A 15,553-nucleotide genomic window follows, 5' to 3' on the forward strand; every position below is an offset into this window, starting at 1 on the left:
TCCACTTAATACTTAACATATCAACATTTTAAGGATTTTCTGGCCCGTAGGCTTTATTATACCGGACAGTGCAGCATGAAATTGCTGCACTGTGCAATTGCTGTTGGAATTCATGTGCAATTCATGTGCAATTACTGTGAAATTCATGTGCAATCTATGTGCAGTCGTGACACATATTCATGTGCAATTACTGTCGGGATCACATGCAATGGTATTTATTTATTTATTTATTTGTCTATGGGAGTTTTTATTTATTTATAGGAGATCTTCTACTGAAAGTGTTTTTCAGACTTCCTATAAGTGATCTGTTCTTCTGTATCTACCTCTGTATCTACCTGCGTTGCACCAATGAAATTTCCCCATGTGGGACAATAAAGGAATATCTTATCTTATCTTATCTTATCTTATGAAATGGGGATGAGACATGCAGCAAACTGTCAGGGCCAAACTCAAACTCACAGCGCTGTGGCTGGCTCCATAAGATCCAGTACGCAATTCTGATACCAAAATGTTATAAAACAATATTTTTTTTTAAATAACCCCAGTAAATAATTCATAGTATCTTGTTTTGATATAAACCAAGAGAATCAAGAATATTCAAAACTATCTACCAAAGATCACATTTTGAACTGATGCCAAAGTGAATCAAGTTGTCTGTCAATGTCAATGAGTATTTTACTGTCAGTGTTGTTCTATTTCTTTTATACTCCTATTACCGGTATTTAATTTAAATTTTTGTCCTATGTTAAGGTCATTCTCTACTTTATCTGTGAAGAAAAAACTGTATTACTTTATTTATTTATTTTTATGTAATATTTGTATTAGGAGTTAATGGTTGAATGTGTAGCTGTGGCTGTTGTCACACAGAGAACAGTTTTATATTTATAACTGACCTTCAGGCAGCTTCTGTCAATAGGATCCATAGGTGTCGGTTTCGGACGAACAACCCTCACGTCTTCATTCCCACATTCCAGGACTGACCATAACTCGACCACCACAAGTCGTATAAAACCTGGAAATATCAAATATCATTAAAAAGTAACAACAATTATCATCGTAACATCTCATCAAAACTTAAGCTGTTTTGTCACCTGAGCTGTTCAGAGCCACCGCTCCAGGAGCAGTCGCTGCGATCTGTGTCACCATAACCCCATAGCCAAACTTTTCACAACGACTCACCTGCGAGAAATATCAAAAATAATCACTTTTCCAAACTGACTGCTCAGCGGGGTAGGACAGGAGTGCAACTTTGCTGAATAAAATGTTGCACACTAGACCATTGGGCACAAACTGAAAAGGCAAGACATAACAACTCAGAACAATGTGCTTCTAAACACTTCATTCATCAAAAGCACCATAAAACACAAAACAATAGAGAAAATATAATTTAATTCAATAATTGAAGTCAAAACTGAGGATGGCAATTATGGAAGTGCACAAACAATGGAAGCAAATTAAGCCCAGAGGGAATTAGCCATGGTCTGCAAAGGCTGTGTGCATGTCTGCAATTTAAATCAGGAGTATGTGCCCCGTATGCCAGCCAAAAGCAAAGAAAGACTCTGACAAACTGTCCACAGAGGTTACAAAGGTTTAGTGAATACATTCATCAGTACAATTTAAAGTGTCTATGTTCCCTGAATGGAAAAATCTTTGTGAGTGAAAATTGTTATCAGTTGATAAGACAACAACAGATTTTTGACAGTTTCTGCTGTTTCTACAATAGCTTCCGGCAATATTACACGTTGACACATTGATGCTATTACCAATGATTAAAACAAGTGAAATCCTTCAGGACATCCATAAATGTGATAAAATAATACCACTGTCTCTATAGCAGCTATAAATATTACACTGGACTGAATCTTATCTGAGCTTATACAAAATACAAGATTACACCATAATGCCTTCTTTCTTCTCCTCAAGTAACAAGGAAGAAATCCATTTAAAGAGAGAAATGATGAAGTAATGAAAAGTGCTTCCTGGTAACCTTTAGATGAGTACCTGTAGTTTCTTGGTAAAGCGAGAGAACATGTATGAAACACATTCATTGATGGCTCCAGTCTGCTGGACAAGCAGTAAACCTTTAGGAGTCACAGCAAAGCTCAGCAGGCTGTCCAGGATGGTCTCCTCCCACATGAGCCTGCTCCAAAGAGAACATGACATGTTCAGTCTTTATTTTTTCCTTATTTTATTAGTACATTCTTAATTTATGCATGCAATATTTGATTCTATAGTTGTATATAGTATATAGTATAGTATATGTTGCTATTACTATTATTTTATTACTCATTGTTTTATGTTTAACCATAACGCCGAAACAAGTTCCTATGTTTGCGAACTGTTCAATGACTATGGCAATACTGAGTTCAGATTCAGATTTTCAATGAACAAATAGTGCAAAGTAAAATGCAAAATAGTGACATGAGTTAAACTACATCATGAATAGCCTTGGCTTCATTTTAGATCTCTCTTCTGACATCTACTAATTGCAACAGTTTCTGAGCTGCTCTAATCTCTTTCAGGCCAAATGTTCTCATTAAAACCTCCATAATTGTAGCGCAAAGATTATTGTAACATATTATTATTGCTTTTATCTTTCACAAGGCACTTGAATCATCAACTGCAGCATTTAAAAACAATATATAGTTGTAACTGTCACAGGTACTCGAGATTAATTGTGTGTCAACTACATTTAGCAAATATTGTACCTGGAAATCATTGACTGAAGGTAATTTCAGTGAATGATATGCTATGATATACCATAGTGTATAAAAATACACTAATAATAATGTACAAATTTAGTTTACATCTCAAAACTGAAAGCATTGTTTAGAGACAACAGTTGAATTTTGTCTGAAGAAGTGACATTTATAAAGCAAAAATTAGGCTTTAATCTCCTTAAGACAATCTTACATATTTTCACGTTCACTGGTCAATCCTTGACTGGGTGCTGGTGCTGGTGCTGGGGCTGGTGCTGGGGCTGGGGCTGGTGCTGGTGCTGGGGCTGGTGCTGGGGCTGGTGCTGGTGCTGGTGCTGGGGCTGGTGCTGGGGCTGGTGCTGGGGCTGGTGCTGGGGCTGGTGCTGGGGCTGGTGCTGGTGCTGGGGCTGGTGCTGGGGCTGGTGCTGGGGCTGGTGCTGGTGCTGGTGCTGGGGCTGGTGCTGGGGCTGGGGCTGGGGCTGGTGCTGGTGCTGGGGCTGGTGCTGGGGCTGGGGCTGGTGCTGGGGCTGGGGCTGGGGCTGGGGCTGGTGCTGGGGCTGGTGCTGGGGCTGGTGCTGGGGCTGGGAGCCCTTCTCTAAGCTAAATAAAACAAATAACAAATTAAATATATAGTATTGACAAATAATATTTTGTTCCAGTTTAGTTTATAATATATTTATAATACATGCACTGAGATCAGAATAGAACCTCATTATTTCCGTGCAGCACAAGAGCCAAATGTAAGTGAAAAATGTATTAAAAATTAAATGAGTGCAGATGAGACTATTTTTGTCTTTATAGATGATTAATACCAGCCCACGTACAGCTCTTCTCATTGACTGAAATGTCTTACTCGTGTTGAATGCAGATGTAAATTACCTGTTTCCACTCTTTAGCCAGAGCTTTGTGCAGGCCGTAAGGGCGGAGCTCCTGGAGGCCCTCACAGGTGTTGTATATCTGTCTACACACAAATATGAAGGCTCCACGTAAAGAGTAGGACACCTCTGGGTCACTCAGCCCAGGCAGATTTTCATTCAGCAGCTTCAACGTGAACTGAACAATGACATGTGCTGCAAAGGTCCTGGAAGAACAGAGGCATTTTCTTTTGTTTATCTAATACAATTCCAAAATGTAACTTCTAATTGAACACGGTTTCACCTCTCGTTGTGGGACATCACTAGATTCCTCTTGTGTAGGAAAAGATCTAATCCTTTGTTGGTGTTGGCAATCCGAGCCAAAACATCTGCGATGAGAGTCAGTGTCACTGGAGGAGACTTTAATTCAGTCTGGGACACACGAAGAAGATAAATAATGAACTTCAAACTGAATTAACACAATAATTCACATAACCAATGCAAAATTGTGTGGGAGGTATCATTTTATATACTGTAAGTGACCGTGTCTGACCTTGTGGCCACCGAGCAGCGCTATAACAGGTGCCAGCAGCATCTGTATGACTGGAGTCTGGTGTAGACAGTCCGCAGCACACTCTGTCCTTTCACACAGCATCCACATCACCTCCATCACCAAACCGCTGGGAGATATGGAGTCTGAGGACAAGCGAACCACACGACATGCTACGACATGTGTGCGAGACTACACAGCAAGATCAAAGGAAACTCACTGCAGTCGAGGTCAATGTTAAGTGTATTTACATAACAACAGCTGCAGCACTACATTCACAGATATATTAAGCAGAAATATACAACACGCAAAAGGAAAACATGACGGGCAGATCGACTGGTTTTCAGTGAGGTTTTGAAATCATTTTGAATTTAGAGATTAGAGAGTCAGTGTGAAAAGAGTTGGTTTATTTTTTGACTGATTCGTCCAAAAAAAAAGGTTGAAATATGAATATCATTGACCGAAATCGAAGATGTTTGACCTCTTCGTAGCTAGGATAAATCTTGTGTTCTCTTACCAATTAGATCAGTATTGAGTGGACAATATTGAACACACGAACCATGTAAAGTGAAAAATAAATAATCGAGAAAATGTTTTGGATGATTGTACTTTTTGAATAGATTCGTAGTAGTTTCAAACCCAGCTTATACTTGTAATTGAGTATAATGCTGTCCCTATGATTCAATTTAGTAACATTTAAAATCCTAGGAGTTACGGAGTACAGTTCAAGCCCCAAATTGTCTTAATGCACGACTGTTTCCCCGCTGCCTGCTCCATTCTGTTGCACATGGCACACATAACAGCATCACATCTCACAGAATATGCAGATTGTGGTTTTAAACTTTCAGCTTTAAACCGTTTCATTAAAATGTATCAAGATTGGGATAAGTGACTGTTCTAAGATGCTGCCAGTGATAAATATCTATCATCATTTTATTTCAGTCAAGTGGACCTTTGTGAAGAACATTTTTTAAAATCAAAGTTGAAAATGATAGGAATTAGAGCTCAAAATGGAGTCTCTTTATCTTTGTCATCAGTGAGTGACTCCGTCCAAAATGCTGGGACAATTTGCAAGCAACGGACACATTTTTCTGACGGTCTAAAGAATAATTTAACAAAATAAATGTGTCAGGTATCAGGTATTGATATTTCTAAACCCTTAACTATTGTGTAATTTGGGTAACAGTTGTGGAATTACATTCACATCTGCTGCTCATGTCCAACAAGGGGAAAAACATTATAGTAGTCCCATGTGTCATATGAACTTCAAGTTCAAATGTGGCAGCACTACTTGTACTTGTACTTGTAACTGAGTAAAGATGTTTAGCTATGTAACTTCAGCACTCAGTAGCAGTAGCAGTAGCAGTAGCAGTAGCAGTAGCAGTAGTAGTAGCAGTAGTAGTAGCAGTAGTAGTAGCAGTAGTAGTAGCAGTAGTAGTAGTAGTAGTAGTAGTAGTAGTAGTAGTAGTAGTAGTAGTAGTAGTAGTAGTAGTAACACAAGGTCTGTCAGAAGACAAAGCATGGCTCAGTACGAGGTCAGAGATAACAGATATACTCTGAGTATCTACATCTCACAGGAGGGTCATTGTGCTCTCTCTATTCTCAGTGTGTACAAAAGTCAAAGAGGAGTCAGAACCTCACCTGAGGGAGAGACATCTCTGTGAGACGCCTTTGGGTGTTGGTACATAATGTTTATGAGGATGACAAGCAGCTCTGTCAGACTGACTGGATCTGAAATATAACAATTATAATTACTTTATCAAGGAACTTACTCAGAGTTCAAAAGTGCTCTAGAAAATTGGAGTGAATCATCTCCGATCATCGATATGTACTTAATTTAATAATAAATTGGTAAATAAAGCCACATTCAATTCAAATGACCAAGAAAATTGTGATTCAAAAGTAAATTGCAATCATTCAAAGTAATGTTTAAAATAATAGATTATAAGATTATGTTAGAAAGAAACATGCTGGTATAAAAGGAGACAATCTTCTCATATCTTATTCATGATCCATCATGTTTCTTTAGATTTATGAAATAAGGAAGAAACGGGAAAAAATTTCCCCTAATATGAAATCAATATATCGTAACTACAGACGAGTCACGCATGGAAACAGTGTGTTTGTTATTAAAGTTTATAGTGTAGGTGATTATTACGTGGTGTGTCTCAAGACACTGCACTAAACGGAAGAGTGGTTTCTAAGATAATGACATTCCATTCTGAGATTGTGGACATAAAAACTGAGATTATTTTGTTGTCAGTGAGGGAGAGACAACCTTGGATACAAATAAACCGTAATTGTCTATTTGTTTTTAAAACAAGCACTATTTAAAAGCCTTTAGTGTATATTGCTATAGTATATTTCATAGGGTAATATGCATCAATTAGTCATGAAGTTTATGTCTAAGTATGTATTAAACTATGAATAGCTTCGAAGTACAATGAACAATACTTTACCTTTATACTGTTGTACTTTAACTGGGAAGAGCTTTCTCCCATTGGTGTAGATCAACAGCATCCCCAGCAAGGACAGTGAGTGCACAAAGAGGGCATATGTAAGCTCTGTTTCAGTGTAGACACTTCTCTGACCTGAGCATGGAAATATGGACAAAACACATATTAATATACTACTTTACATGAAATAATACAATGTCTCATAAGTTGTTATTCTTTCCCATTTGAAGCCATGGTTCACAGCAGGAAAAGATTGGTAAAACATATTAAATGGTGACAACAGGCATGCTGCAAAAGAAGCTCACTGAACTGATCTCTATAGTGTAATTCTGGCTTTGGGAAGGTCAAAGATCTATAATAACATAAAAGCACTAGCACATTTGTTCTGCATTCATTTTTATTTATAGAGAGGGTTTTGATCATGTCTTAGGGGTCTCTTTCTGTTGGAGTCCAACTGTACCTGACTTTGACATTTTCATTGTCAGAAGGTTCTCACATGAGGAATGGCATGTTGATATTTACTGAGCTGAAGTAGTAAATTGTGTCGTACATATGGCTGATAGGGAAATGGTACAGCTTTAATAATTGCTGGTATTTGTTCTTGACATGGCCTTTCTCTTCATAGCACCATAGATTTACTCACCAGTTTTCTGTTGATTATTTGACTCTTTTGCTCCTTCATTATACTTTGCACAGGATTCTTTATAATGTATGCACTCCTGCAGTGCCACCACAATCTGAAAATACATTTTAATTAAATTAAAATAATGAATTTAAAAAGCCACAGGTTCCAAGAACGAGACAAGTTAAAATTATTTTGGAGGAAAGTTGATCATTCTAGGATAATCCACTCAACAAACTTAACTTCATTTTATTATTCCCTCGTGAGGGAAATTCATTCTCAACATTTGACCCATCCTTCAACCAGTGCCACTGTGGCACTGGGCAGTAAACTGCTGCAGTACAGCGCTCTGCTCCGGACCTATCTCCAGAGCTTTATAGCAGGAAAATATTTTCTACTGTGCATGCTTTGAGTTGATGGGGAACTGGAGTGACGCTCCGACAGTGATAACTCTGCACAGAAAGGCCTGAGCGACCCTCTTGATGTGGCATGAGTCATTGCTATTCAGACACCGTAAATGAAGAGATTAAACAATCAATTGTGAATGACCAGCAACTTCCTCAGCCAATCCTCAAAGTCTCCATATTGATTCATATTAAAGTCTGCTAGTACGTTCACAGTGTCACTAAACTTCAGAGCAGCACAGAAGATGAAAAGTGCAGGTTGTGTAGTTATACTAAGCCAACACACACAGGAATAAAGTAACAGCTTCCTACACTTTGCCCAAGGTGTCAACAGTATCAAAAATGCTGTAAACCTTGATCTTTTTGAATTAAAGATTAATTCACGGGGCTTTTTGATGTTAACTTGGTTTATTTTGAGGAAAACTTTGCAAAGAAGTACAAAACTGAGAAGTTCAGGTTATTGATTATTGAATGAGTCACTCACCAAAGACTTATATTTTTTCTCAAGGAGTTTGAGAATCACAGTCCTGCTGTAGTGCCCATGCTGAGATAGGAGATAGTTTAATTAGACATATGGACTTATAATGTACATGTACAAAAGTGATTGTATGTAATTATATAATATTGTCTTTCAAAAACCGACATACCATCCACTTTTTAAACCAAGTGGCTTTAATATCGAGTAAGGCCAAGAGATGCAACGGTTCCAGAAGATTTTCTAATCTGGGTGAAGCAGAGGCACTTTCAGAATGAAATGCCAACAGATAGAACGTGCTCTCAATGACTTCCTCCATGTATCTGCAATGAAAAAAAAATCAACAGTAAATCACTGGAGGTCAAATGCCAAAGTTGACACTTAATACACAATTGTTATTACATATGTTCATTTTCTACCACTTGATCCCGTTAGGGGTCGCAGGTGACTGGACTGACATGGAGCCTTAGGCGGGGCTCGTCACAGAGTTAACACATAGCCGTAGACACACAGACAAACATTCACTCTCACATTCATTCACTATGGTTAATCTAGAGTTGCCAATTTAGCTATCACATGCATGTCTTTGGACCGTGAGAGGAAGCCGGAGAACACAGAGAGGACATGCAGACTCCACCCAGACTCCACCTAGAAAGATCATGTGATGTGGCTCTGGCCCGGGATACAAACCAATGATCTCATTATTGGGAGGCTAGAGCTCTAACCGCTCTGCCACCGTGCACCCCACAAATCGTGTTACATGCGTACAAAAGGATAAGTTGGCAACAAACAAATAAGGACAGAAACTCACTTTTCAGGATGACGAATCCAAAATGTGGTCACTTCTTTTTGAAAATCATTCATCAGCCGAACCTAAATAAAATAGACAGAACACCTTAAAGTTATTTGTTTGAATAAAATAATATCTTGAATATTTCCTTCTACCTGTTTTAGAAGTTGACTGATTTCAGGTCTGGTTATGTCAATACCACTTGAGTGGAGAGGAACCTTCAGAGAGCGGAAACTAGATTCTACGGTTTTAGCTGCAACAAGAGTTTAAACATTCTCAGCATTATTCTGAAACAAATTAAAACTGGTAGAAGGCAAGGACGAGCATTGAACACAATGCATCACGAGCCTTGCCTATTGTGTCTTACCTAAACTGGTGTAAATCTCTCTGGTCACATTCAGTGGTGATGAGGAAAAGCTTTTAGCAAAAAACTGCAGTACATGATCCTACACATACATTCATACAGTGTTACTATACTGACTGCACAGTGTGAACCACATTTTGACACTAACGGTGCATAGACTCACGCTGAGGTCTGGCTCAATCAGGGCCGCGCACATGTTTCTGCGCAGACTGCTCCAGCTCTCACAACTCAGCACGTCTGATGGTGGAGCAGAGCAAAGGACCAGAAGAGCCTCCCATCGCACCTGAGTGGAGACGCATGCTTCGTCAGTTCTGTGCTCCACGTATTACAACTGAAGACACACAGCATTGAATAACCTCTTTGGGTTTGCTTGAATCAAGGTTTTCAGTCAAGGCTTGCAGCTGCTCTTGTCTGATAAACGCATAACTCTGAAACGAATAAAGCAAAATCAGTCAGGCAAAATAGCATACAAACTACAGTCTACTATTGTTTTCTTAAGGTTGTAAGGAGCACAGCATTTACATCGTCATATGTATGGATATGTCAGTAAGTATTCTGAATATCTTTTCTTACAACACCACTTTAGTTATGATAATACATTAAAATGATTCGCTGCCTCTTAAGAGCGTGGCCTGACCTGGTTGAAGGAGGAGTCACTGTCGGAGCAGTCGTTGTACTGAGCGTTGGACTGACTGTGCTGTGCCTCTCTGTGCATCTCCTCCTTCCTCAGCTGGTCTTCTTCAAATTTGCTGATCAAAGACTCCACCACAAGAACCATGGTGTTCTTCAAAGCTTGCATCATTTGCTGGTACCTGAAGAAATAAATATCTTTGTTCATCCATCCATCCATTTTCTTCTGCTTATCTAGGACCAGGTCACAGGGGCATATCTCTAAATATCTTAAAATATATGTAATAGTCTTTTAAAGTTTTTTTTTTTTACAAAAAAAAGGTAGATTTTGTAATAATTTAGCAAATATGTTTACACTTTCACCTTCTCACTGTTGTCAAAGGTTGTTTATTTGATGTTACATTCTGAAAAATTAACTTTACTTAAATTAACAAGAAGGGGGTAAATACTCAAGCAGTTTCATTTTTTTTAATCACATACAATTAATTTAAGGGCCTCTTCCACGCTCTACACAATGACTTACTCCGCTGACTCCCTTGTTTTCCGAGTGACAGAGTGGACCACCGTGTCATGGCCCGATCCAACAGCATGTTGTCCATCTCCTTTGGTTAAACCCTTGATCTCCTCCTCCACGACAGTCCCCAGTGAAGTCTCCATGTGCTGACGTAAGTACTTCACAAACTCATAACTGTCAAAATATACACGCAAGGAGTCAAATCATATTCAGTGTAAGAGATTTTCTGCATAAAAGGTGGACATTTTACTTGTGGAAGTTTTTATCGGTCTCCTCCAGATGAAGAAGGACGTCCTCAGCACACTCAGTCGATGGTGCGTTGGAAATCCTGTCATTGATGCTCTGGAGGAGTTGCTTGAGGAGGGACTGCAGCTCCAGCTCATCTTCAGCCGTCAACTGAGACATAATATTCTCTACAGCAAGCTCTTAATAAAAACACAAGATTATTTAAATACATTTATGTGAGATTGATTGTCATAATGTGTTATAAGAACATGATAAAGTGTACTCTTTTAATTATTCTATGATTGGGTATGAAAATACTTAACATATAGACAATGTAAGCTGACCTAACGTCACTAAAACAGACCACTACTTCTTAAAATTGTCATACAATCTAAAAAGAGTAAATTACCAATTGCAAAATGTCTTGTTTAACAGTGACATACTTTATGACATAAACCAAATGAAAAGATATCGTTATTATTATGAAATGTATGTTTTAATTTACCAGTCCCTGTAAAATGAGGATACGTTATTACAACAGTGCCAATTTAGCCTTCTGGTGCTAAAAGCTAACAGCAGAAATGCAATAGATTCATTACAAAACAACATTTAACCTGCCAAAATGTGCAGGTCTTAAACTACAGACCCGATGTATTAGCGTTGTTAAATCCCGTCAACAATAGGTTTATCTCACGCTACATATCTTTTGGACAGAACAACATCAGTTTGATAGCAGCGTCTCTATGGAAACGTGAATCGCCGAGAATTCTGGGTTCTTCTGCAGCTTTTAGGGACAGTCGGAAATTAGAAACTCCTCGCAGACACACAGACAACCCTGAGGAGAAACGGAAAAGGGCTAACATTTTGAACATATTAATCGCTCATTATTCAAACGAGTTTAAACAATAAAATAAGAAAAAACTAAGGCATTGAGCAAAGTAAATGTGTCTTCAAATATGCAAAACTGAATCTTCTGTTACGGGAATAGTGCATTTTCCCCTCCCTGTTTATTGTTCCGGGTGTTTGTGAATCCATTTTGAAAGTCGTGATCACGTGACCCCGTTGACGTATCACGCTCACTGTTTTGGTTCCGCATTCTCATCTCCCCGTGAATCGAAGGTCCATATTTCTGCTTAAAAAACACACGGTTTACATGTAAAATAATCAGTATGTCGTTACCTTTATCTATTGGTGTACATTCTTGTATCTAGTTTTGTCCATGATGTGAAAAGATCGTTGCAGGAGCTACTTTTAGCATGGCTGCAGTAGACAGCTTCCAGTTTTTGTACAAAGAAATAGCTCGTTCTTGTAGTTTTTATTATGAAACGCTGGCGTTGGTGGGCGCTCTGTACACGGCCAGCAAGGTGGTCATACTGCTGAGAAACGTCTGCTCACTTGTCGGAGTCCACTTTCTACCCAGGATTTTCCCCAAAAAGAAGAAGCTAATCCACCGATTTGGGGACTGGGCTGTTGTTTATGGTAAGGATGGATGCTTGAAATCGTATTCTTACCACAAATATAACCTCAAAATCATGACCATAAACAAACGCAACACTGTATGAGTTTGTTATTTTTCTTGTGAAGTCATTTATAGTACATTTAAATTGCCTTTCGTCGTTCATGGGATTCAACATCCTGCCACGTTTTTCATTCAAACGTTATATTTCAGTTTTAGTTGTTGATTGTCCTCATTTCTCATCAGTCTGAATGTCATGGATGATTACAATATATGTATTTTATCAATGTCTGCTCTGATCTATTTCAGATGGAGCGGCGCCTGTGGCCTTAGCCTATGCAGAGGAGCTGGCCCGTCAGGGGGTCAGCATCATCTTCATCACTGTGGACCCCGACGCCGTTAGAGACATGACTGCGTCCCTACCTCAAGTCTACGGAGTGGAAACCGTTGTCGTTCTCGCTGACTTTTCCCTGGACCAGTCTGCTCTCAAACTCGTCCAAGAGGTCATACGGGGCAAAGACATTGGTTTTCTGGTGAACTGTGTGGAAGAGGCAGTGACGCTGCCCCAAAACCTGATCGAAGTGAATGAGGAGGCCCTGATGCGAGCGGTTAATAAGACGACTGTTGTGATGACACTGATGACCCGCTTAGTGCTGCCCGGGATGCTGCAGCGGAGCAGAGGAGCTGTGGTCAATATATCAACTGGAGCCTGCTGTAAACCTCTGCTTGGAAGAGTCGTGCTCTCTGCATCGATGGTGAGACACAGGCTCAAATCGCGTATCCCTTTCATTTGGTGAACTGTTAATTTAGCAATTGAAAATTACTTGGAAGTGTGGGAAATTGTTGTGCTACTGTATGTAGGCATTAGCAGTAGCATACTTCGATCTTAAGAACATCAGCTCCAAATATATACTTTTCTTAATATTCCAGGGTAGAGCAGTCATGTTCAAAAGCTTGATATAATTATAATTTCAGGGTTACTTGGACCATTTCTCTCAAGCGCTGCATCTTGAGTACAGCAGCAAAGGGATATTCATCCAGAGTTTGGTACCTTTCCAGGTCTGTTGATTTTGAAATCATCAGGTCAAAATAACAATTTATAATGTATTTGTAAATTTGCATAATATGTTTGCTTTCAGATTGCTTCAACCAGAGGGAAGCTGAAAGAGAGCAGTTTTGTACCAAAACCACAAGTTTACGCCCAGCATGCCATATCCACTCTGGGAGTGTCCCACCGGACCACTGGCTACTGGCCTCATACGCTGCAGGTTCAAACAACTATAACGAGCTTCAAATACTCTTTGTAGATTACTGAGTTGTTTCTTCTTGTTTTCTTTCAGTTTGGACTGATCAGGTGTATCCCAGACTGGATGTGGGTTTTTGGATCACGGCTAATTAACAGTTAAAAAGAAGAGTAGGACAAAGCACCATCCAGTGTTCTCGCTGAAGGGCTTGCTTGCACAGCGCACACCTCGCACAGCGCACATGGGCATACGGCGCTCGCGAAAATGTTTTTAAGTACTTTTCGCGAGCGCCGTCCCACCGCCATCCTTCAACCTCAGCCCAGCGAGAACACTGCTATCATGACATAATGCACTGTATATTTATACCGATATGTTAATTTTATTTTATTTTTTCCCCTCCATGGATTTTAGGATATATTCTTTAACTCTTCTGTACTTTATGGGAAAAATGCTTAAATTAATTTGTTTGTGAGAAAATGTATGTCCAATTAATGTTTAACGTTATAATCTGATAAGACACTCCATTGTATACTACTACTGAAAATAAAAGTATTAGAAATTAAATATGTATATCTTGATTTATTTATTTTTTTCTTCAGATTTAAAATAAAATCTCTTTTTTTGTTCAGAATTCACTTCAATATGTGTGGAGAAAATACTATCTTGAAGTTCTCTAACAGAATTTACTTGTCAGAACCAAAACACTTCTTTTGCACAATAACTACAACTGTTTATCTTGGCAAATGTTTTTCCACCTGTGATTTCAAAGGTTGAGTTTGTGTGCTGTTGAAGGCCACGGTGACTATGTTGGACCCTTTAAACTCTGGAATGTAAATGATTGACATCCGTGGCCAGACGCAGCAGTCAGCAGGAGTTATCTGCCGTGTGGCTTTCCAGGTCACTGGATGTTTGTAAATGCAGCAGAAAGTGTCGCGTGAGGCCTTCAGAAGAACACCTGGAGATGGAGAAAGCTCTATTAAAACACATCATTTGGGTGGTTTCATATATAATTGAAATAGAACCAATAGTTGTTTATTGTATAGATGTATGGAAGTGTGAGGATTGTATACCATCCAACCATTCATCCATTTTCTACCGCTTGTTCCCTTTCGGGGTCGTGGGTGACTGGAGCCTATCCCAGTGACTTCGGGCCTTAGGCGGGGCACATCTTGGACAGTGGCCAACTTGTCGCAGGGCGATTGTATACCAAAAAAGATTAAATTGACATCACAAATTAATAATGCATTGCACCATACATAATGAAAATTAAAAACAAATAGCTACATGGGCCATGCAATGACTCAAATTGAGATCCAATCTTTAAATCCTCAATGAGCAGCTTGTTGCTTTTTAATTTAGAGGTCAGTTAAGGCATGGTTTGGAGCAGAGGGATAGGATTTTGGAGGACTAAAATTCATCTATTTTGTCTGTTAAATGCCACTGATTCAAAGTCTGTTTAGCATTTATTCATAAGATTAAGATTACCACATGTGTTCTCTCTCAATAATAGAAAAAGAACATTGTGATCACTTTTTGCCACTGAGCCCAGCCTCACGAGCTTCCCACACACGGGAGGCAGAACGCTGAAGCTGTGCATGACAACCTATTATACCTTTAGGGTTTAAACCTCGAATAAACAACATCTGAAAATAAAAGTATTTTATTTGCTGTGTATAATTTATTTTTTTCCCAAATCTGCGATCACATTCTCAACCACTTCCTTCAATAGTCTAATCTCAGAGGCTGCTAGCTTTCCTCTAAGAGCCAGTTAGAAGTGTTATTTTGTGTTTCTCTAGGATCAGTGTCCTTCAACAGATGTGACGTAAAGAAACAATGAGCTTTTGGGAGCTGCTTCTGCATTTGCTCTGTGCATCTGTGCATCCTCCCAAGAGGCTCTTCTCTTCTTACAACCAGCTACATTCATTGGTAAGTTCATCAAATTACTTTATGTGTATTGTATTGTATTATTATTATTATAAGTTGTTAGTGTTGTAGATAGCGCTGATGTTGCGCTTTCACAAATGTCTCTTTAAGTCAACCATGTCAATATACTCGGTTAGTTGGTTAACATTTTCCTTTTATTCACAAAATACTTAAACATTTAAACCAACTTTAAAACAAAGGATATACATTTTTATTTACTTTTTCTCAATATCTTTTAGCAAAAGCCAGAAGCCAAATGTATTGCTTTTAAACCAAGGTTAAGGTCTGGTTTTGCAGCAGATAACTTTATGTTTTGGAGACTTCAAATCAGCAGCTGTGCCTTCCTC

General features: G+C 38.9%; 2 protein-coding genes across 2 annotated transcripts in view; one reads left to right on the top strand and one right to left on the bottom strand.

The window, feature by feature from the left end:
- The window catches only part of tbc1d32 (TBC1 domain family, member 32), a 44,001-nt gene extending 33,238 nt beyond the window's left edge, over positions 1–10,763 (bottom strand). Inside the window, exons 1-20 of the mRNA XM_072443574.1 lie at positions 10,609–10,763; positions 10,368–10,532; positions 9,852–10,026; positions 9,571–9,642; positions 9,378–9,497; positions 9,218–9,296; positions 9,006–9,103; positions 8,872–8,933; positions 8,233–8,383; positions 8,070–8,129; positions 7,203–7,296; positions 6,563–6,694; positions 5,745–5,834; positions 4,107–4,249; positions 3,858–3,985; positions 3,579–3,780; positions 2,914–3,299; positions 2,002–2,140; positions 1,092–1,179; positions 894–1,012 (exon numbers count right to left, since the gene is read on the bottom strand). Of these exons, the coding sequence (XP_072299675.1) occupies positions 894–1,012; positions 1,092–1,179; positions 2,002–2,140; positions 2,914–3,299; positions 3,579–3,780; positions 3,858–3,985; positions 4,107–4,249; positions 5,745–5,834; positions 6,563–6,694; positions 7,203–7,296; positions 8,070–8,129; positions 8,233–8,383; positions 8,872–8,933; positions 9,006–9,103; positions 9,218–9,296; positions 9,378–9,497; positions 9,571–9,642; positions 9,852–10,026; positions 10,368–10,532; positions 10,609–10,763 (2,658 nt within the window). The remainder of the gene's footprint in view (positions 1–893; positions 1,013–1,091; positions 1,180–2,001; positions 2,141–2,913; positions 3,300–3,578; positions 3,781–3,857; positions 3,986–4,106; positions 4,250–5,744; positions 5,835–6,562; positions 6,695–7,202; positions 7,297–8,069; positions 8,130–8,232; positions 8,384–8,871; positions 8,934–9,005; positions 9,104–9,217; positions 9,297–9,377; positions 9,498–9,570; positions 9,643–9,851; positions 10,027–10,367; positions 10,533–10,608) is intronic.
- Positions 10,764–11,743: 980 nt separating this feature from the next.
- Positions 11,744–13,451, top strand: hsdl1 (hydroxysteroid dehydrogenase like 1). Its single transcript, XM_072443589.1, has 5 exons — positions 11,744–12,062; positions 12,349–12,794; positions 13,015–13,098; positions 13,179–13,307; positions 13,380–13,451. Exons 1-5 carry the CDS (start codon positions 11,840–11,842, stop codon positions 13,443–13,445), a joined length of 948 nt encoding a protein of 315 aa, XP_072299690.1. The 5' UTR covers positions 11,744–11,839; the 3' UTR covers positions 13,446–13,451.
- Positions 13,452–15,553: the final 2,102 nt, after the last annotated feature.

Source organism: Eucyclogobius newberryi, unplaced genomic scaffold, assembly GCF_026437365.1.
Source record: "Eucyclogobius newberryi isolate DKJ021-1_F unplaced genomic scaffold, fEucNew1.0.hap1 SCAF_1, whole genome shotgun sequence".
In the NCBI taxonomy this organism is placed as follows: domain Eukaryota; kingdom Metazoa; phylum Chordata; class Actinopteri; order Gobiiformes; family Gobiidae; genus Eucyclogobius; species Eucyclogobius newberryi.

What these genes read in the sequence shown, in the direction of transcription:
- hsdl1 (XM_072443589.1), top strand. Translation starts at nt 11,840, where the DNA reads ATGGCTGCAGTAGACAGCTTCCAGTTTTTGTACAAAGAAATAGCTCGT. An exon ending in GGACTGGGCTGTTGTTTATG is followed by an intron (nt 12,063 to 12,348) that starts GTAAGGATGGAT and finishes GATCTATTTCAG; the next exon opens with ATGGAGCGGCGCCTGTGGCC. An exon ending in AGAGTTTGGTACCTTTCCAG is followed by an intron (nt 13,099 to 13,178) that starts GTCTGTTGATTT and finishes GTTTGCTTTCAG; the next exon opens with ATTGCTTCAACCAGAGGGAA.